Raw genomic sequence first — 22,285 nt, 5'->3', positions numbered from 1 at the left:
ATTATATAAGGTCGAAATATCTGTACTGAAAAACGTCGTGTACACGTATTCGATTTAAAACACTCCCTTCGGTCGTGTTTTAATTTAAGTTTACTTCCTTTTTATATCATAATGTACTATTTTGTATATGTTCCGATAACAATACATGTTATTATAAAAGTATTATACTAGTCATATAGTACCCAATAAATTTTATTTATAATAAAGTGTTTTAAGTTCAATTTGCCTTCTTACCCTTAAAACTTACAAATTAAGTTAAACACTTTGGTATTCAATAGTTATAAGTTAGAGATGTAACAGTAAACACTGTATTGGTCATTTGAGACTCTACAAGTAACGCACAACCACTTATTTAATATCAATAATAATTATAGAAGGCCATTGAGAAATGGAAGTGAATTTAGTAACACTTAACAGTGATAACACCAATAACATTTCTATAAAGCTAACATATTTAATTTTAATAGTAGGTCCACTCTAAGCAGACACTTTTTTTTTAATAATTGTTGACTAGTGATGACAATGATTACGGAATGCAATTTTATAAAGGTCCGTCCAGACTTGGCGACATTATGCGAACAAAACGTGCGCGCGAGCTGAAAGTGGAAGGATAACGACTCGCGAATGTTCGTCGCGCTTTGAATATTTAAATACACGCAACACACAAACAATATCCAAGGGAGCGCTTTGCAAAAGCATTTGGTGCGTTGTTCTGACACTTCCGACTCGTTGGCCAAATCTGGAAGCGCCCTCTAATTCTCAATATTCTCATTAGGCCTACACATTAATTTGTGACGTCATATAAAGACAAAATGCACCATGCAATCTTGCCTGTTCCTGTTATAGCCCGTAGGTTTAATCATCATCATAACCTTCAAGTCTATACAAGCTGTCTCAACTGGGGCGACAACGTTTTTCATGGCTGTGTAAGCCAATACGGGAGCGACAAACACGACCACAACTCTGGCATGTGTAGTGTGCCCGTGTGGCGAACAGGTGTCTATTGATATTATATGAAACATACAATCAACCACTAAGCAAGCTCCAAGGTCTATAACATTTAAACCTATAAAGTACTTCAACTACAATAAAATCTATCTATCTCAAAATGAACGAAGTTTGTGAACTAAATATTTGTACTACTGTACTAGATACTATTTAAATATATTTCGAGCATAGGAACCATAATTCAGATAAGTAATAATTTTATTTTTGTATTACCATCTCATGACAATCAATGTTACATTATTATTAAAAAAACAATTGCACTAATAGTTTTATGGTCATAACAAATCATTCTATTAACATAGAGGAATAAGTACGGGAAGAGTTGTATCTCCAAGGCATAATTAAGTGAAATCTAGCGACAATCACGCGTCAAATAGCGTGAATTATCAGTAACACTACTCGATACTAGGTGGCAACTGTGTCTCATCTGCCAATATTAGAACAGTTTACAACTTATATTACAAGCAGAAGGAATTGAAAACAGAATACTGATTAATACTATTGTAATATTAGCTAAAAATTGGTGAGCATGAGACTTTTCGTTCGTCGCGACATCTATTGACAAGTAGCAGTACTGATAATTTACGCTAGTTGACGCGTGATTGTCGCTAGATGTCATATAACTATGCCTATACAAATAACCCGCATTTAATGATGTATGGAGTTACAACTCTTCCGTAGCATCGCCATATTTTTACCGTACCATGAAAAAAATGATACCTACAGGAGATTCACTCCATACAATAGGCTTCTCAGTTTTTCAGTGTAAACAGGTGATCAATCTAAAACTACTTTGCGATATAAAGCTCTTGTCAAGTACAAACGCATTGTCTTAATTAAATCAGCTTATTGTATGAAGTGACATGACATTCTGAACTTTTCTAACAAATTACACTATAATGGACACAGATACGCCAATCTAAAAAAATGTTTACAAATATTATTTCTTATTTACGCTTAGTGTTTCCCGTTTCATTTTTCTACGAGATCACAGGATGGGCAAGTGATTTTCATCGCCTCGTCTCTCGTCGTTGGGTAATTAACTTTCATTTTTAGTGGAACGAAAAAGAATAAGTCGAATAACCTTTTAAACACAAATTTTGTGATAGACAAAAATGTCACATAGTAAGGCCACAGCGCCAACGAACTAAGAAATTTCTGTTTACCTATGAGAATAGCGTATCTTATATGTCTCTGAGTATTAACTTACCAGAGTACACACTTTAAGACCAGGTGAACCAAGACCGGGGTTCTGTGGGTGTGGAGCTGGCACTCTGTGGGGTCTTCGGCGTCTGTGGTTTGGAAGATGGGGACTTTTTGGGGTCTGAGGGCGTCGCTGGGGTCGCTTCTTCGGCTTTCAGCTAGAACGAATAAATTATATACTGAAATAAATATCATACACTAAAGGAAAAATAATAAGTCCACCGGTGGCCGAGTCTGGAATCGAAGCCCGGTTTTTTTAATTACGCGGCTAATGCCCTTACCATTGGACCACCCGGCCACTAGGCTGGTTGGATAGAACGAATAAACTTATAAATATCTAATTATCACGTTTCAACCTATTTACAGGAGTCGAACCTTTGCTTGATCAACATAATGAGATATGAGAGATGTAGTATGCAGTCAAGAATTCAAATTTGTCCCCGAGAAATTTAATCGAGTTAAAATCTTTTGCTAACTTGAGATATTTGTTCCTGAGTCAGGGACATTTTCTATGTTTATATATGTATTTGTATATTATACATATCGATTGATGTTGAGTACCCTCATCCTCAATACAAGCCTTCTTGAGCTTACCGTGGGGCTCAGTCAATCAGTGTAAAAAAATACCTATAATATTTATTATAGGTCATTTTGTTTTTTTACACAGATTGATATTTTATTTTAGTTTAGTCGGCTCAGTGGGCTCACATACTTTTACATTCTTCAAACGGAACGTAAACAAACACCTCATGTATGCTCTGAGTTATGCTACTCGTATGAGTACGTTGTAAATTATACCTATAATTTTCACCTAGCTGCTTAGCAGCGCGTTGAAATTTCGACATTACATTATTGTATTCAAGTAATTTATCAATACCACAATATTAGATAACTCACCTTGATATTCGTTTTGTCCTGCATTTCTTTCTCATAAGCTCGCACGTCATCAATAGTCATGTTGTACCAGTCGTCCATCCACGCGAAGGCTTGCCGGTGACCCAATAGGAGAATCTCACGTATCGCCTGGGGCAAGGATAGAAAAAAGTTGAGTGAAAGCCTATTTACTCTCATTTGAGAATTTGGCCAGCAATTTTACTTCCTACCTAGACAAAGTATGAAACGGGAGTGATAACTGAAATTACGAATTTTTTTTACGTGTTTCGGTGGCTGCCATTCCCCGCCCCACGAACAAAGTTCCAGCTGCTCCAACTGTTGAAGCTGCTAATTATTAAATAAAAATAAAATCAGCTCACATTTTTAATACCTCAACATTCTTGTTATTATCAATTATTCTAGCACAATTTTATTATTTTTCCCCTCACTAGCTCGGAAACACGTGTTTTGTACTTTAATACCAGCGGGTAAAAACGCATTTTATCCACTAGTGGATAAAGTAATTTGACCTTGAATAAATATCATTTTTACTGCTTTAAAATTGATAAAATGAGTGAATCTAGTAATAAAGATGATTTACCACCTGTGGAACTACTGGAAGCAGTGATAAACGTATTTTTTGCGTTTTACTTTTCTCGCTATAGTGAGGGAAAAGTTTTGTGTTACACTCGGGTGCAAATGTATTTTACTTCTCGTGTGTTAAAAAACTCGCAAGTTCAGGATTCTATTCTCGAACCACTCGCCTCGCTCGTGGTTCAACTATAGAATCCTTTCGCTTGCTCGTTTTTCAATTCCACACTCGGCGTTAAAATACAACTTTGCCCCCTTGTATAACAAATAACTATTAAAGGTTGAGGATCATGATGTGATATGAATTGATTAAATAACACATGGATTTAGCCAGTATCTGATGAGTTAGAATGGAAATTAAAGACATTTTGACTACAAGGTTTGTTTACATTGTTCACAAATTCTATAGACGCACAGTGTAGACAAAATATGAAACGGGAGTGATAACTGAAATAATTATTTCCTCTGCAATTAATGTTTAATCTCTTATTTTTCGGCCAAGATATAAGATAATGCAGTATTTAGCTAAGGCTTTTTCTGGAATGACATCATATCAGCATATCACATTTACAATATTGATAAGGCACTTCCGGAACGCTATGTTTAAACATAGCATATTGATAACATACTAACATTAATAATTTTATTAATGGATGAGTCATAGGTTACACATGTTACGTCTAGCATGTTTAGTAGGTTATAATTTATAAATATTTAGATAAATACCTAAACATTATATATATTTAGATAAGTAGCGTTATATTCGCGCCCATCTCAGACATCATTTTATATACCGGTATGTACTATCAGCTGCAAAAGTGCATGGAGAAATTATGAATGAATTCATTGACAAATTCGCCATGCACTTTTTCAGCTGATAGTACATCGAATATTTATTTCCGAAATGATTTAGACATTTTCGCATTCTTTAATGATGATATTTTTTCTAACATTTTTCATTATCAATCATTTAAGAGTTGGACTCTTGTCGGTGGAGCAACTTCCATGCGTGCCGGTCTTCTGCCTTCCTTTTGACTTCCTGATACGACACAACGTTGATTTTTTTTCCTTTATTTGGGTATACGCTCTCCTTGGTCTCCCCTTTGCCTTCTTGATCAATTCTTCCTTCTAGTAATGAAATCGTCGTGTCGTATCAGGTTTTCAGCAAACTATTATATTTAAAACCTCTTCGTTAGTTTTCATTTGAAATCCTTGCCATTGCACCACATCTCAAAAAGCTTCTATCAGATTGCACGTTTCGTTAGTAAATGGCAGATACCAACTTACGAAATTTGTAAAAAAGCTTCTAAGAGCAGGTTAGTAAATGGCATCCAACTTATGGTATTAAAGATAGAATGAACTTACGCCCTGCACATACTCCTCGACGCGCGTCTGCAGGCCCCACACCTCGAACTTGACGTGCACGACCTTGTAGCAGCACATGATGGGCTGCTGGGTGTCCCGCCAGCCCTCCACCAACGGCCCGCGCCCTGTCAAGGATGTTAATAATCAGCCAGGTATTTTTTTTTTCAAAGTTGTCCACCCCACTTTTTTTGTAACATGGGTATTTTTTACGCGATTCATACTCAGAATCGCGAGGTCTTTCGATCCTGATATAAGAAAAAAATTGTCCCAAGATTTCCATACATTTTTCAAACCTTCCATTCTGTTACCGCCATACAAAATGTATGAAAAAATGGTAACAGAATTGGAAAAAAAACCTTGGGACACTTTTTTCTCCTATTAGGATTGAAAGCGCTCGCGATTCTGAGTGGAAAGCACATAAAACATTCCAAATTCAAAAAAAGTGGGGTGGACAACTTTGAAAAAAATGGCCCAGCTAACTGCTGAATATCATTATATTCCGGTTTGTGTGGTAATGGATACTGCCGAACCGGTATTCGACAGCATGCCCGACTCGGCTAGGAGATTTCCTCCTAGCCGCCTACGGACTAAAGCCCTCCACCCTGTGTAGGTACCTAGTTTGTTACCAGAAACTCGGCGCTATCGGTATACGCTTTATTTCTGAGTGTGTGTTTGTGTGATCTGGGAGAGTGATGTGTGTATGTGTTGATTTGTGGAGTGTAATGTGTGTGTTAAGTGTACCTACGTCCTTACAGTGTAAGGAGTGAACATGTGATCACTTCAATAATCAGCCAGGTCCACTAAGCTCGCTCTAACGCGGACCGATACGGCTCAGCCACGACATTGGTCTAAGCGCGACAGCGGTGAGCGGCGGCCATACATTGGAGCGAGACACAGCGATGAGACTTTTCATTCGCAAGTATGGCTGCCGCTCACCGCTGTCGCGCTTAGACCAATGTCGTGGCTGGGCCGATAGACATATGTCCCGACGAGTTAAACCGAAGCAGTGCACGCGTTTTATTCGGCCGGGCACGAGGCACGTCTAAATTGGCTGATTGCCGCGCGAGGAAGTTGATTTGCCATGACCCAGAAAGAAGCCTTCGTGCTTTTTTATCAATAGGTGTGACATGTTTTATCAATAGGGATGACGACTACATTAAAAAAAGGCATTCTGTTAAGTCCGTTAGTTAGATCGTCCAAAAATACTGAACACATATTTTTCGCCTTTTCTAATTAATGAAAAAATACAAAGATATAGAGCATCAAAGTTCCGGAGTGGGGGCTTGTGACGTCACTTCTAAGTAAAAATTGTACCTAGGCGTGACGTCACGCGAAACTTCAACGCACTGTACCGTCGTCATTTTTCGTTTACGAGAAAAAAGAAAACATACGTGTCTAAAATTCTTTAATAATCTAACTGACGGACTAATTCGTTTTTTTTAGTCGTCTCGTCTCGCCTATTGTATCATATCGGAAGACACAAAACGATTAAACGACTATTTACCCTTTAACAGCCAAACGCACATGTTTAGACGCGCAACGGTAGCACCCCATAATGAACCTTCGTGCCTCGCGACAAGGTTTATGATTGTGCGCGAAAGGAATAGCTTTCAGTGTTAACACTTTCGCTACCAAGAACCCGACTGTCGGGTACACCGCTCGTAGAAGCGTAGCCGATTACATGGGTTTCCCCGTATGTAGCGAAAATGTCGTAGCGCCGCGTAGAGCCCGGTTTCGAAAGTGTTAATAATACCTATCAACATGATATAATGTCCTAGTATAATTTTACGGTTATTATGGAATTATTGCATGTTAGTCTATGGAAGACTTATAATTTATAATTTTGGCTAATTCATACTGTATATCATGAAATAAGTAATCTAATCTTATCAATTATAAAAAATGATAAGCAACACAGCCTTTGGTGATAACATTATGTTCTGAAACCTTTTTTTTGTAACATAGTATAAACCTCACCTGTTTTCTCAGACTTGAAGAACTTGGGGTCTTCTGCTTCTTTATAATGATGTGGCTTGATCTCATCATAAGCAATGTCCAGAAAATCTACCTCTCGACTGCCTAGTTCTTCGTCAGTTAAGCCAAGACACTATAACAGGAAAATATATTATTTATTCTCGTTAAAAATATGTAACCTTCATAATATGTGAGTGTGTTTAGTAAAACGTCCCACTTTGTTGGTTACCATTAAGGCGAGATTGACTTGTATTGTATCTTCATATGAATAAACTGACAAAGCCGCTTTATAGCAATCAACAAAGTGGGACGTTTTCCCGTGCACACTCACATATGTGGCATAAGGTCTATTAACAAGTGTAACTATTAGTATACTTTAATATAAAGTCAGTTCCACCTTACTTGTCCAATATAGTAAACAAACGAAACATCAAATATGATCAAAGACAATTACTAGTGATTGGAAGTGTCGATAAAACGATGTATTAACGATACTTTCGCCGCTGACGTCATCAGAGGATTTTCAATTTTACGTCACACAATATCCATGTTAAAACCCAAAATTTAATTATTTTTCGTCACATTTGCAATAATCCTGTGAAAAAGGCTTGTCTCACTTTCGCTTTCTTCAGAAACATGATTAAAATGGCTCTCGGAGTCATCGGTGAACATAATTAAGTACATAAAACATAAATACGAAACTGAATACAGAACCTCCTCCTTCTACGTAAAGAAGTCGGTTAATAAAAAAAACTAAATCGAAATCGGTTCATCCGTTCAGGAGCTACGATGCCACAGACAGACACACACACAGACAGACAAACAGACAGACAGACGAACAGACAGACAGACAGACAGACACGTCAAACTTATAACACCCCGTCGTTTTTGCGTCGGGGGTTAAAAATCTGATTAATTATTGTAGTTAATATCAACGCATTTTTTCCAAGCTATACAAACTCAAACGTTAATTTCTATCGTTCATAACGATGACTTGTCATCCCAACATTACGACTCATAGACAATCTAGACTTCGTAATGTCAGGAGTTTTTGATGTCATACGTTCGTAATTACAATTATTGATAAAAATCGTTTTAAAAATGATATTATTCTGTGGTTTTTTGATTGATTTCAATACTTTGTGAGTTTATTTAAGTGTATAATAACATTTTAAGTGATGGTTAATGTGTAATTCTAGAGAAAATTGAGATAATGTTTTCCAGCAGTGTTTGTTTACATGATTGGACAAGTAAGCCTGAACTGAGTAGTCTGGAATAGGTTAAGATTGTAATTAACTAGTTAAACTGTAAACAATATCTTATAGTTAAATTGTGAGGTTGCTTACATTTTCTGTTGTTCCATTGTTATCTTCATATCTTGTTTGTATAGATATAGAGAATTTTGGGATGAAAGAACACTGAAAAGAAAGTTTTTTTTTAATTATGTTTCCTGAATTTCATAAAATATAATATATATTTATAATTAAATAAATAGAAACTATGTATAAACTAAATCTAAATATTTTTGATACTTACTGTGTATTCTGAGCAGGACCATGAAAAAAAACAACAATTTGATTAGTAAAAATTATATATTATGTTCAGATCTAGATTTACGCGTAACTTAGGCTCATCAAATTAGAACTATGAGAATATTGCTTACAAAAACGTGATATACAGATATTTGAGAATCCTAATAGTCAATTACATGTATATAGGACCTTTATTATAGGACCAAGTTACATAGAAACGTATATAATATATCTATAAAATATTTGTTTTAATCAGTAGATAATAGTTAGCTAATTTTCATAAAATGATCTGTACAAGTGTACATTTAAAATCAAATTAAATGGAACTAAAATTACAGTAACATAAACTAAGTAATACCTGTAATGGTGAAAGGGTAGTAGTTCCAAGCTTTTTCTATGATGTAGAATATTTTTGGAGTCATTGATTGTATCCAGTAGGGTAGATGGCTGAAAAAGAGATATGGTTTATTAAATAATGATACATATCGATGGCAAAGTGCCATGAACTCCTAACCAAGTACGAAAACCTAAGTAGTTGGGAGTTCATGGTACTTTACCGTCGATATAAATCCATACTAATATTATAAATGGGAAAGTGTGTGTGTTTGTTTGTCTGTCTTTCACAGCAAAACGGAGAGGCACATTGACATGATTTTTTTAAGTGGAGATAGTTGGAAGGGATGGAGAGTGACATAGGCTACTTTTTGTCTCTTTCTAACTTCCCACTTCCCTAAAATGGGGGGTGGAAGTTTTTATGGAGCATTCCACACTATTCAAATAGTTAGTGTATTTATACATAGACTGTATCACAGAACTAATATAGTAAGTAAATTGGCTGGATATTTTGCTTATACCCACTAATACTCACAATGGGAAAGTGTGTGTGTCTTTTTGTTTATCCGTCTTTCACGGCAAAACGAAGCGATTAATTGTCGTGTTTTTTTAAGTGGAAATAGTTGAAGGTATGGAGAGTGACATAGGCTACTTTTTGTCTCTTTCTAACGCGAGTGAAGCCGCGGGCAAAAGCTAGTATTTAATATCTTAAAGTTAAATCTTCATTCAAAAGGTCTGAAATGCTGTAACACTTAACTTTAATGCTGCACTTCAAGAAATATTAACAACTAATAGAACATAATTTTTGTATTTTTGTAAGCAGTATTACCTTGATAAGTGAATCCTTTTCTCAGTATACTGGCCCTGGCCATTGACCTCATCATTCACCTGTTCATTGGCCACCACCTCCACGCCCTCCCCGTTGCTGGACTGTTCAAAACTGTGGCGCGCTATCATATATAGCTGACCAATACGATACTGCGAAGTTACAAGAAATATCGTAAAATACAAAAAAAAAACACATTTCAGGTTACATTTATATACGAAATACTAACTTCGTGAAATCAAAAATTGTATGTACAATAAAAACTTTTAGTTTACGCTCCATGAAGCTGAAAAACGATTTATAAAATAATGGCTGAAAGTACTGAAACAGGGTGACTACACTTAAAGATACTTTGCCAAGGAGATTATAGCCATGTAGATTGGACATTACACTTGCATAATGAAATGTCGTGTTATTAATTCCAATAACAACTTAATGAGCATTGCTAATTAAATTATATTAACAAAGAAGTATAGATACAATGAAACCTACCTCTTCGACCGTCATAGGCATGGATATTCTGTATTCTTTTGTGAGAACCATATTAAATTTTTTTATTGAAATAGATTTCAAAAAAAAAAGTATTATGTATTAAGGAGATTCTCTTTCAAGAAACATGAATTGATAAATAAATAACGCTGAAAAATCTAGTGTGAACTGTAACCAGTGAACTTGACAAGACAATGCTTCTGTCACAGCCGACAGTGGAATTTGACATTGACAAACATATTTCCGGTGTGAAGTTCGCAAATTACAACAAATGTTGCCAGTTTATTATAATCCTACAACTTAAGGTATGAGTAGACCAACACGGATGGGTGGATTTTAATGGAAATTTAAAAGTTCACCAAATTTTATTCAGTCCTTATTGGTCTTCATCGGCATTCGGTAGTTTGTTTGCATAATGGGGAAAAAATGTTTAAGTTGATACCATTTATTTCTAATAATGATTAATTATTTATTAATAATAACATTAAACTTTTCTTCAACTTATTTTAAAACTATTATATGGTGATGATAATCACTGTTAATTGTATATTTCATACAAATGTAGTAAGTGAAGTTTTAAGTCTTAAGCACAGATATTTGTTCCTAAGCATTGAGGTATGTCATATACCTCAATGTTCCTAAGTCATGAATGTTTCCTATGCATATAAGTATTTGTATATTATGTATAACATTGTCCGAGTACACACAGGCCTACTTGAGCTTACTGTGGGACTCAGTAAATCTGTGTAAGAATATCCTATAATGTTTATTTATAAATAAATTGCATATTGTTGGCATAGAATAAAACATTTTTTCTATATTATATTGTTTTTAATATTAGATATACATACTTAATGTAAAACATAAAGTTCATAGCACAAAATAAATTATTTAAAAGTTGCATTAAATAAATTTAATGACTATAAATTATGGAGCATCATTGCCAATATTTACAAATAATTGATAATGTGCTCAAAATACAAAAACAGTTGCCAAATCATCATAATTATATGTTCTTTTCAAAAATAAGTCTACTAAGGCTACTCCAGTGATGTTATGGAGGCCAGTATTCATGGGCAGTGCAGTGAGGTCCACCAGCACTGCCTTGCCTGGCTCCAGCGGGCCCAGTTTCCTGTTGGAAATACCACACCATAGCAGACTTGAGTCAGTATTAGACTGCAGCTTCAGAATAAGATCCAATGTCCTGTCACTGGCATTGACTATCTTGCATTTAAAATTAAATGGCTCATCCACTGCAACTTTACTTGGCAAACTTTCATATGTCAATCTTATGTCTCCATAGTCCGGAGTAACTCTTTGAAGTTGACTAGTCTGCAATCTTCCTTTCTCTCCCAGGTTTGATCTCCATACAATGTCTAGTTTACCAATATTCTTTGCTAATGCCAACAGTTTTATTTCATTAGCAATGTTTTCCTTTGGAGTCAGGCAATAAAGATATTGGCAACTTTCTTGAGGCTGCAACAATGTGACATCCCCAAATACAGATTCTCCATTTTCATCCTCATTTAAGGATTTTACAGTGAATTGCTGTGAGCTTTCTAATGAGACTTGGTCAAGGGTGATGGGTCCAGAAGTGATGTTCTGAACTTGAGCTTCTAGATAAACATCATCTGACTCAGCATTGTAAAACTTTGTCTTCACATCAAGTGGTTTCATTACTTCAAATTTGAAGAACTTTCTAAAAGAGGCTAGGGTGTTGTAATTGGACATGTAGGTTACTTCACAGACTAGAATGTGTGTGCCCAAATCCTTGACTTCATGGTGTATTACATCGCTTAGGGTGTCGTCTACATCAAGCATAGAGGGGGTCTGACTTTGTTGAGTAGTGAGAGGTATCCTTTGTGAATTTGTTTGCAGATCTGCCTTGATAGATACACTTTGAACTGGTTGATTTGTTTCATTATGAACACAAACGTAGCAAGAAAAGGTTTCACCTAGATAAATGTTACCGAAACTCTGCGGTAACAATAGGAATTGACCAGCTGCAAGTGTCTCCATTTGAGTAACTGAAGTAGGATCATCTTTGAGGAAATTGTTAAATATGTTCCCAGGCAAATCTTTCGAGTCACATGTCACGATCTTTGGACTTATCAGTGCTGGTTTTGTGAGCCTCATCACCTTTAAGGCTACCAAATGTTCACTAGTATCCTTGGGATCCATTTCGTGATTAATATAATATTGCGATGCACTTTAGTTTTTAAACGGAGATATATGTAACAAGTTGGAATCAGGCAGCACTACTGTAATTGGTGCAATGTCCACGAATCACAAATGCATTATTTGCATCTCGAAAACGAATCTAACTCCGAAGATCAGGATCACAAAATTTACTTTACTCATCAATGGGTATGGGTTGTCGATAATGTCGATAATGTCGATTGTCGACTTCACGACTTGTTGTCAAGTTTGACATTTTGTTTTCTGACAAGACAATTCGGAAGGGTATTTTCCAAGTTTGTTTTCCTTTCGTCCTTTGAATTAACAATACAAACGTTTTAGTGGTGCCTCAAATAACTACGATGCGTTCAGATGATCGAATTCTTGATTGTCATGTCATTCGTTTTGACATTAAGTAAAATATTTTGAACGCGTCAATATTATCAATATATCTTCAATGTTTTCCCTTTTGCTTTTATGGCTTAGATTTTCTTTTGCTAAATAAAAGCAAATTACTATTTAAGCAAGTTCAAAAGTACAATACATAGAAAGACAATTGTTAATATGAGAGCTATATCATCTCGCAGTGAGCATTAAATTGTGGACTTATTAGTAATCGTGTAACATTTTCTACAATTCTGATGTGGCCCAATCATGTTGAGCCCGTGACTTATCTATCAGCTAATTTCGTTTTGTAGTTTTTTCTAGTTAGCCCTTTTCGTTCTATAAATAAAACTCTGTGCAACAATGGCGTATCAAACTTTTCTTCAAGAGTATATGCTTATACCGCCGGTCACTAGAGCCTATACAACCGCTTGCGTTGTCACAAGTCTAGCAGTCGTAAGTATTACTTCAAAATTTAGTCCATATTGCACTTTTATGTCTAAATCATACACTTTCTGTATAATAAGTAACTTGCATTTTTTTTTTTCAGCAACTGGACCTAGTGTCTCCATTTCAACTATATTTCAACCCTATACTGATCCTCAGGAAGTACCAGCTATGGAGGCTGGTGACCACATTCCTCTTCTTTGGGAATTTAAATTTTAATTTCTTCTTCAATATGATATTTACATATAGATACTGTCGGATGCTGGAAGAAGGATCATTTAGAGGACGAACAGCTGACTTTGTTGTTATGTTCATGTTCGGAGGAGTACTGATGATTGTATCCTTTTTTGCAACTGTATTCTAGTTTGGTAAGATTAGAATAATGCAGATTGAGGCTAGAAACTGAGCCCCTGGATTATTCCAATTGGAATGGAACCCAAGAGATAGTTTAGTAGAAAAAGCTTAGTCATTACTTTGTTTCTAACTTTCAAGCGGGTGTGTGGTCATTTGTAATATCAGCTGTTGTGCGTAACATCAAAGACCTATGGGATATGTTTCTGATTTGATCACTAATTAATTATTAATAGTTGTTTATCTTTTGTACACATATATTATGATTTATGTTTATCAAGTATACAATTTCTTAAAAAAAAAACTTTGGATGAAAAGTATAGAATAGAATAGAATAGAAAAGTCTATTATAGGTAAAAATAAAAAAGTGAATAATAAAATTAAATAAGTAACATAGGCAACTCAGATTTTCTTTGAATTAGAAAGTAACTTGGCAACAAAACACCTCTAAATGATATTATTAGGTAAAAAAAAAAATATTTTGTCTTTGTGAGATCAAAAAATTCTCATTAAAATATTGATGAAATGAGGTCTAATTTTCTTCAGAATCAGTTTCTTCGTCAAGATAACATTCATTGCAAATAAATGTAGTGTGGGTCCTGCAAATATTTCTTAGGCATGATGTGCATTGAGTCTTGGATTGCCTCCTTTTCTTTGCAGGGCATAGTTTACAACTTCCCCTGCATGTGCCGGAAGTGCTTCGTTCATTACCACTATTACTAGCGTCTTCAGTCATATTCAGGTGTTCCTTTATTTTTCTTTTGAGTTGTCTTGGCAGGTTCACCATCGTAGCTCTTCTGTGAACATACTCTTTTGTCAGATCAATACCTAACTGACGTAAATATTTTCGCCTTTTCTTTATAACCACTTTATTTGCCCTCAATATCACCATGGCATTTATTCCAGCAATATCCAGAAGTCGAAAGAACAGTGTCAATGGCCATCTGTTATTTTTCCGTGATGTCGAATACATTTTCACTTTTTTATTGACTTCATCAACAGCACCTTTCGTTTTGTTATAAAAAGTTGTGATGCTTGGCTTGCGTTTTTCGTCATCAATTTCAACATCAGAATGAAGTGTTGAAATTAGCACTAGTCTGTTCTTATCTGTAAAACAAGGACGTGTTATATTCTTGTTTTCACGCATAGTCCCCACAACAGAAGTTTTATGGTTTTTAGCTAAATCTTCGGCCAAAGGAACACTGGTGTAAAAATTGGTAATCGTCAAGTTTCGTCCTGTACCAGAAATTGGTTTAATTAGTCTCTTGACGACGTCTGATCCAGCGTTGCTCAACTGGTACGGGCCTTTTGACTGTTCCCCAGCATACAACTCAATGTTGAGGACATAAAACGTAGTAGCATCTACTAGTGGATAAAGTTTTATCCCGTATTTATCGGGTTTAGATTTTATGTATTGTCTAAATGGACACTTTCCTCGAAAACCTGCTACCATCTCATCAATGACAATGTTTTGTCCCACAGAATAAGGTGACAGGCAGTTTTGCGTAAACTTTACCAAAACATCCCTTATTGGTGCAGCTTTATCCAGAGTACGACGAGATGCTCGTGTAGTTGCATCATCAAACCGCAACGAATTAAGTAGAAATTTGGTTCTTTTCAGTGACATCGTAGTAGAAAAAATAGGTACACCTGTGCCATCAGTTGCATATAAATCCTCTAAATTCGCATATGACATTCGCAAGGTTCCTGCGACGTATAGTAATCCGAATAGTGCTCGGATTTCCACAGCATCAGTTGGTTTACAGTCACGGGGTCTATTATACGATGACGCCTTTTTTTCTATAAATTCATTAGTGTGTTTGACAATTTTTTCAGTAATATCTTCAGTTATGAATAAACTCCAGGCTTGCACAAATGAAGTCACTCCAACGCCGTTTCTACGGGTACCCGCGTCTTCCGTGTGAATATTTTGAATTTGTCGCCTCACTTTGTTATTGTTTGATTTTTGCCACTTTGTTACCTTATCACGCTTACATGTTACATCATCTGAATCTGAGCTGCTTGATTCTTCAGCAGAGTGAGTTTCCTCTGGAATTAGGTGGTCGGAAGCTTCTGATCCTTGGTCACTCAGCTCTGATTCACTCTCATTATCTTCTTGTTCTATTTGCGAAAGTATTCCACTATCATTTAGCGGCCGACGAGTCATATTAATAAGAAAAAAAAGACACTAGTACGAACTCTTTCCTTTTAGTTCGTTATATTTACTAATGCAGGTCATATCCAGCATTCAGGTCGAAGATTCGCTTATATTCGATTCGATAACAAGCTTTATTTTATTGAAGGCTTAGATTATTAATCTAAGATTGAATTATATTTCGCGTTGAGCGTCGCGCGTAGCCTTTTAGTAGACGACTGGGGCGCGTCGCGTGGCGTGCTTTCGATGTCTGCGCCGATATAAACAATGGCGAATTGTGCACTACAGGGGATTCGGGGAAGGGACGTAACCAGTTTATTTTAAGAACAATGAAACAAAGACATCCTACAGGAAGTTCATGACATAAAAAGTAACGGTAATTGGAAAAATAATCATCGTACTCGGTGTGGGTTCGACGCCGCGCGCCCGCTTAAATGTTAGGTAATAGGGACTATTTAATTTACGAAGTGTCCTTTTTTAAGGTGTTTTTTTTTACAAAGGTCTTGCAAAGGAAACATACTTGCAAAGCAAGGTCGTTCACTCTTTAAAAAATATGTACCTATTTACATACATATATATATATAAAATCACGCCTGTATCCTGTATCCCATAAAGGGGTAGGCAGAGCACATGAACTACTCAAGTTTCAGTGTCACTCTTGGCAAAAAGGGGTTGAAAGAAATCCAAATAAGTTGCCAGCCTCTCGCCTACGCCACAATTTAACCCATATCCCACAGTCGACTTCTACGACACCCACGGGAAGAAAGGGGGTGATGAAATTCTTACCCCTCACCACACCGACCACACGGGGCCTGTTTTGAATTTAAATATATCCATAATAATTTTATATAGGTAAAACCTTGACTCATTTACAGTTGTGTGCCTTTTTCGTCAACTTATTATTTTTAGGACAAGCATTCACCATCATGATTGTGTATGTGTGGTCTCGTCGCAATGTATTTGTTAGGATGAACTTCTTCGGCCTGATGAATTTCCAGGTTAGTGGTTGTTTATTTACACTAATTATAATATCTTGCCATGGGTTGGTCATCATAGTTATTATACTTGCTCACAAGTAACAACTGGGAAGAGTTTTAACTCCATACATCAGTAAATGCGGGTTATTTGTATAGGCATAGTTAAGTGACATCCAGCGACAATCATGCGTCGAGTTACAACTTTTTCCTTACCTATTCCTCTATGGTTTAACTATTAAATCATCGGTTTAAGATTGCTATGTACATAAAAATACTGTAGTTCAATAATGTAGGTATTTTTTCTTTGAGACTTATTATCGTATTATTAGAACATATTGATCATAAAGTAAAAATATACCCCGTAGTTATAAAAATAGAGGGGGGGGACATACTTTTTACGACTTTGAGAGCTGATATCTCAAAAACCGTTCACTTTAAGAAAAATGTTTTTTAGAAAACTTTATATCATTTTAAAAGACCTTTCCATTGATACCCCACACGGGTATGTACATCGAAAAAAAAATTTTCATCCCTCAGTTACATGTATGGGGGGCCCCACCCCCAATTCTTTTTTTTACTATTTAGTGTCATAATTTTGTAGCGGTTCATACAACACATATTCCCATCAAATTTCATCACTGTAGTACTTATAGTTTCCGAGTAAATCGGCTGTGACAGACGGACAGACGGACAGACGGACATGACGAAACTATAAGGGTTCCGTTTTTGCCATTTTGGCTACGGAACCCTAAAAAGTAGGTAAAATATTTTTGCTTACCGTAAGAACGAAATTTGCTCGCAAATTTAAACAAATTAATTACCTGCTGGAGAGACCTTATGCTCAAGAAACAATTTGGTATCTTTTTCTTGAGGTGGGCATATATGTTATTTTTCAGCATAACGTTCCACATTTTCGCTTGCCGTAAGGACGTTTTAACCGGATACTCGTATAAAGATACAAGCAAATATTGTCCTTATGGTAACCGACAAAGTGGGACGATTCACTAAACTTATAACATATAACATACATACAATCACGCCTGTATCCCATAAAGGGGTAGGCAGAGTACATGAACTACTCAAGTTTCAGTGCCACTCTTGGCAAAAAGAGGTTGAAAGAAAACGAAAATTGTGTCATTGCAGTGACAGGTTGCCGGCCTCTCGCCTACGCCACAATTTAACCCGTATCCCACAGTCGACTTCTACGACACCCACGGGAAGAAAGAGGGTGGTGAAATTCTTAACCCGTCACCACACGGAACACATTAAACCATAGAATTATTAGGCAATAATTTAAAAATATTAATTTGTGATTTATTTTCAGGCCCCCTACCTACCGTGGGTCCTACTCGGCTTCTCCGTGCTGCTAGGAAACGCGATATCTGTAGATTTGGTCGGCATGGCCATTGGCCACATCTACTTCTTCTTAGAAGATGTACTGCCAAGGAAGAGGGGTGGACGGAAAATACTTAAGACACCAAGATTCTTGTAAGTACTTATAGGGAATGTAGACTATTTTCTTAATGGACATATTAGCATCTTAAGCACCCACGTGTTTTAATGGTAAACGATGATGAATTAGAATTAAAGGCTCTAATGATTACATTCGTAGGTCAGTTAATTAATGGTGACAAGACGAGTTAGGTAAAGTTACCGTCAATAGAATTTGTGAACAATGTAAACAAACCTTGTAGTCCAAATGTCTTTAATTTCCATTCTAACTCATCAGATACTGGCTAAATCCATGTGTTATTGAATCAATTCATATCACATTATGATCCTCAACCTTAAAAATAATAAAATTGTGCTAGAATATTGATATTTTATAGAATGGTTTGTTTACATTGTTGACAATTTCTATTGACGGCGATTTTACAAGAGTACACAGTCACTATTGTCACCAAGAAAGGGGTTATTGTTTCTATTTAAAAACTGAAATACGCTATAAAATAAAGTCCCACTATATTGATGAAATATAATATATTGTCGTAAGGGCTATATTTAGTTCAGTTCGATTAAATTCTTTTATAAATTTATATGGCTGGGCCGTAGAAGGATAAGGAGAGGTACTAAATTAATAAATAATAATAAATAATATAAATAAATATTGGAGACACCTTATCAACTTAGCCCCAAACTAAGCAAAGCTTGTACTATGGGTGCTAAGCGACGATATACATACTTAAATAGATGAATACAGTATGTAAATAATACTGTATACATATAAATAAATACATAGAAAACATCCATGACTCAGGCACAAATATCTATGCTCATCACACAAATAAATGCCCTTACCGGGATTCGAACCCAGAACCGCGGCTAAGCAGGCAGGGTCACTACCGACTGAGCCAGACCGATCGTTATTGACGGTAGTTTTTCATAGATAACAATTATGAAGAGACGATACCTACTATCAAAGACATATGTAACTCCGTATAGACGGATAAAGTCTAAGAAAAAAACGTACCTCAAAGCCCTAGAGAAAAAGGTCCGGTGGCCTAGATGGCGTTACACCTTTGGGGAACGCTCGGCTAGATGGCGCTAATATTCATATTTTAACACATATCAAGCTAACAATATGGGCCAAATTGTCAAAACTGAGGTTCAAAAGTTTTAAGCTTGTGTCAAGAGATGGCAGTCTATGCACTGACAGTAACTCTCTATGATACTCGATCCTCTTTGCTATTATTTATACTACTACAAATGAGTGAACAGTATTTATTTAACTTGCAGGAAGAAACTCTTCGACCCAGCCTCTGAAGATCCGGATTATGAGCCTCTACCGGAGCTCGACAACATCCGGCCAGGCGGCTTCAACTGGCGGCGGAACCCGGACGACGAAGCCAACGCTAACCCTAACCCCAACCCCAATGTGAACCCTAATGCCAATCAAAACCCCAACGCGGAAGGCGATGCCAGATAAGATCTCAAACTGTACAGTGTCATAGACAGATATTAGGCGATGCATACAGATTTAGTGACAAAGACCAACTGCCGTGGGACAGGGAACCTGAAAATTGGCACTTCGAAACTTAAAATTCATTTTTTTTCTTCTTACAGTTATGCTTTATGTCAATTATTCTCAGAGTTGACTGTGTCCCAATCCATCTAACAAGAGCTGCAGAATTATGTCGACATGCCCATCTTAACAGGCCCACTTGCACCAACCACTTAACTCAGGGTTAGTGAGCTGTCAACTGTCACATTGCATATAAAATGGTGGGTTAATCCTCGGGTTAACCCTCCATTTTCGTTGGTGCAAGTGGCCCTTAAGAAGTGAATAACTGGGACACTCCTTGTAATGTCGTGTTACGTTTCATCGCCCTCTATATTACCACACGACGCATAGTTTGGGAAATGCTGCCCTAACTAGTTACTAACCTAAGGGCCACCTGCACCAACGATAATGGAGGGTTAAACCGAGGGATAACCCTCCATTTTATATGGAATTTGGCAGACGACAGCGCACTAACCCTGAGTTAAGTCTTTGGTGCAAGTGGGCCTATTGTCCCGGATCTGTAAGTTCACATTTTTGACACATTTGTTTTGAAGTATGTTGCGATGTGGGTAAGACGTATCGTCTGCCAAATCTAACGATTAATTTCGAATTGGTTGAATCGATTAGGCCCTATGTACAAGGAGGCGCTTAAACAAATATACGATTTCTGTCAACTTATTGAAATGTCATTTGAATCGAAATGACAGACTCTGCAACAGCACTAGTTTAAAAATAATAATGAATGATAAATGACATAATAAGTAAATCCTGTGTGATAAATTAATATCGTAAAATACTCACTAACGAAGATCCGCAAAAATGTAACATGTGTTAGATTACGTTTAAAGTAAGCGAAATATTGTTTTTAAGTATTGGTTTTTTTAAATATTATTACAGGATTTTATTTAAAATTTCAGTAGGTTGCGCGAGTTTTACGTTTTGTGGACGCTGTCATGTGTCAAAAAGAGGTTCTTACAGCTCTGGGACAATAAGAGTGATAACGCCGATGTGCATAAACTTGGACTTCTAAGACAGCCTACGTTTTTTCACTAAATCTGTATGTTGTTTATAATTTTTAAGACGCCATAAGACGTGAAACGTGAATAGCCAGCTGTAAAAGACAGCTGAAATGTAATAGACAGCTGAAATATGAAATGTGCAAGACAGGCATCGTGTCTAGTGTGCCTACTTATCAAATCTCATATTATGGCGAATGCTCTAAATCCCACTTCGTTAGATAGACATTGATCATAGGAAAAGTGGCATGAAGGAGCAAGCTTTTAAAAGAGCCACTTCCATTATTTGGGTAGTTACAAATTGTGTGTGAATTAAATGTTTGTAGGCGACGGTCAATTATTTTGGTCACTTAAACATATATAATAATTCGGTACTTGCAAAACCTGGCTCCTCTAGCTCTGTTTTCTCCTACGGTGTCTTGAGGGAGTTCTAAACAAAGATTATGTAGTTCTAACATTTTAAACACAAGACCAAAGCGAGAATGTAAACGTAGCTTAAATGACAAAATTCTATTTACAATTTTAAAAAATAACTCTTATTTTATTTTATTACGATTTGATATATGATATATTTGTTACTGCAACACCGCGAAAGTAACACATGTAGATAAGGCTCCATAGAACATGTATGAAATGGGAACCTTATTTACATATTGTGTTATTTAGGCGGTATGCACTGTTCCCGAAAAAATATATTTATTTCAAAATAGTAACATGCACCTAGAACTGGCTATCTGGCTAATAACTACTTGTATGGTTATGACTCATGAATAACCTTTTTTTGTAGAGATTCTTTGCTTTGCAATAGTCAAAAGGACAATTCAGTTAGTTGAAATTTATCAGTTTACCAAAATTTAGTTCTTCCATTTTTTTGTGTCTATTTGTTACTTTTATTTAGGTTTAAGTTATTTTAAATGTGTTGACGGTGCCAAAGCTAAGCACTTATTTTCCGGTGTTCTTAATTATTTTCTTATGGTGCTCCCACACTGGGCTATTATTTAACATTTATAACAGCCAGTGTGGGAGCAGCATTAGTAAAAATAAATTGTAACATATTTATTCAATATCAGGAGGTAAGGTACCAACCCACATGATTCTTGAGCTCAACTTTGTAATTTTAATCCACCAACTTAAATTTAGTCTAGTAGCGAGGAAATAAGGTTTGAAATTGAATATGTGATTAATTCCTTGGTTTTAACCCTGGTATTTTTAAATTTCATGTGTTTATTTGCACGTTTGATCTAGTTTAAAATATATTGCTGTTTTTTTTACATAACAATGAATTTAAAGTTGCTGTTTTATCAGCTATGAAATTGGATTGAAAATGATGATCCACTCCGTTAATAGCTACTTGTAAATTTTTCACTCATATTGCAATACAAGTGTTCCTGGCTGCACCGCTCTTGTAAGTTCTCAAAAACTAGGCCAAACAGGAATTATAATATCCCAATTAACCCATCGTATGCTCAGGATCCGTGCGTGAAATCAGGTCATCTTTTTGTATTTTTTCCGAAACGATTTTTTTGCTCTACATGACATGGCCGAGGTTGGAACCCATGATTCTGACGCGTCCGCAGACGAC

The 22,285-nt window shown here is 36.1% G+C and overlaps 3 protein-coding genes across 3 annotated transcripts; 1 reads left to right on the top strand and 2 right to left on the bottom strand.

The window, feature by feature from the left end:
* Positions 1-1,571: 1,571 nt before the first annotated feature.
* Positions 1,572-10,781, bottom strand: LOC125230443 (cytoplasmic phosphatidylinositol transfer protein 1). Its single transcript, XM_048135579.1, has 9 exons — positions 10,198-10,781; positions 9,709-9,857; positions 8,905-8,993; positions 8,551-8,558; positions 8,361-8,432; positions 7,018-7,147; positions 5,041-5,165; positions 3,109-3,234; positions 1,572-2,369 (listed from the first exon to the last, which is right to left on the bottom strand). Exons 1-9 carry the CDS (start codon positions 10,246-10,248, stop codon positions 2,232-2,234), a joined length of 888 nt encoding a protein of 295 aa, XP_047991536.1. The 5' UTR covers positions 10,249-10,781; the 3' UTR covers positions 1,572-2,231.
* A 228-nt stretch (positions 10,782-11,009) lies between these two features.
* On the bottom strand, positions 11,010-12,577 carry LOC125230294 (trafficking protein particle complex subunit 13). Its single transcript, XM_048135415.1, has one exon. It carries the CDS (start codon positions 12,373-12,375, stop codon positions 11,167-11,169), a length of 1,209 nt encoding a protein of 402 aa, XP_047991372.1. The 5' UTR covers positions 12,376-12,577; the 3' UTR covers positions 11,010-11,166.
* Positions 12,578-12,802: 225 nt separating this feature from the next.
* LOC125230465 (derlin-2) lies at positions 12,803-20,192 on the top strand. The gene is made up of 5 exons (XM_048135607.1): positions 12,803-13,212; positions 13,307-13,540; positions 16,585-16,707; positions 18,011-18,174; positions 19,423-20,192. Exons 1-5 carry the CDS (start codon positions 13,120-13,122, stop codon positions 19,610-19,612), a joined length of 804 nt encoding a protein of 267 aa, XP_047991564.1. The 5' UTR covers positions 12,803-13,119; the 3' UTR covers positions 19,613-20,192.
* Positions 20,193-22,285: the final 2,093 nt, after the last annotated feature.

This window comes from Leguminivora glycinivorella, chromosome 10 (genome assembly GCF_023078275.1).
Source record: "Leguminivora glycinivorella isolate SPB_JAAS2020 chromosome 10, LegGlyc_1.1, whole genome shotgun sequence".
NCBI lineage: Eukaryota > Metazoa > Arthropoda > Insecta > Lepidoptera > Tortricidae > Leguminivora > Leguminivora glycinivorella.
This window is presented reverse-complemented; position numbering and strand designations above follow the sequence as displayed.

Bases quoted from the DNA above. Each gene is read 5' to 3' on its own strand.
- LOC125230465 (XM_048135607.1), top strand. From the start codon at position 13,120: ATGGCGTATCAAACTTTTCTTCAAGAGTATATGCTTATACCGCCGGTC. The intron at 13,213-13,306 runs GTAAGTATTACT...TTTTTTTTTCAG, and splicing joins TTGTCACAAGTCTAGCAGTC to CAACTGGACCTAGTGTCTCC. The intron at 13,541-16,584 runs GTATCCTTTTTT...ACTCATTTACAG, and splicing joins TCGGAGGAGTACTGATGATT to TTGTGTGCCTTTTTCGTCAA.
- LOC125230443 (XM_048135579.1), bottom strand. From the start codon at position 10,248: ATGGTTCTCACAAAAGAATACAGAATATCCATGCCTATGACGGTCGAA. The intron at 7,148-8,360 runs GTAAGCAACCTC...TTCCTGTTATAG, and splicing joins ACAATGGAACAACAGAAAAT to TGTCTTGGCTTAACTGACGA. The intron at 3,235-5,040 runs GTAAGTTCATTC...TCCTTGCCCCAG, and splicing joins TCGAGGAGTATGTGCAGGGC to GCGATACGTGAGATTCTCCT.
- LOC125230294 (XM_048135415.1), bottom strand. From the start codon at position 12,375: ATGGATCCCAAGGATACTAGTGAACATTTGGTAGCCTTAAAGGTGATG.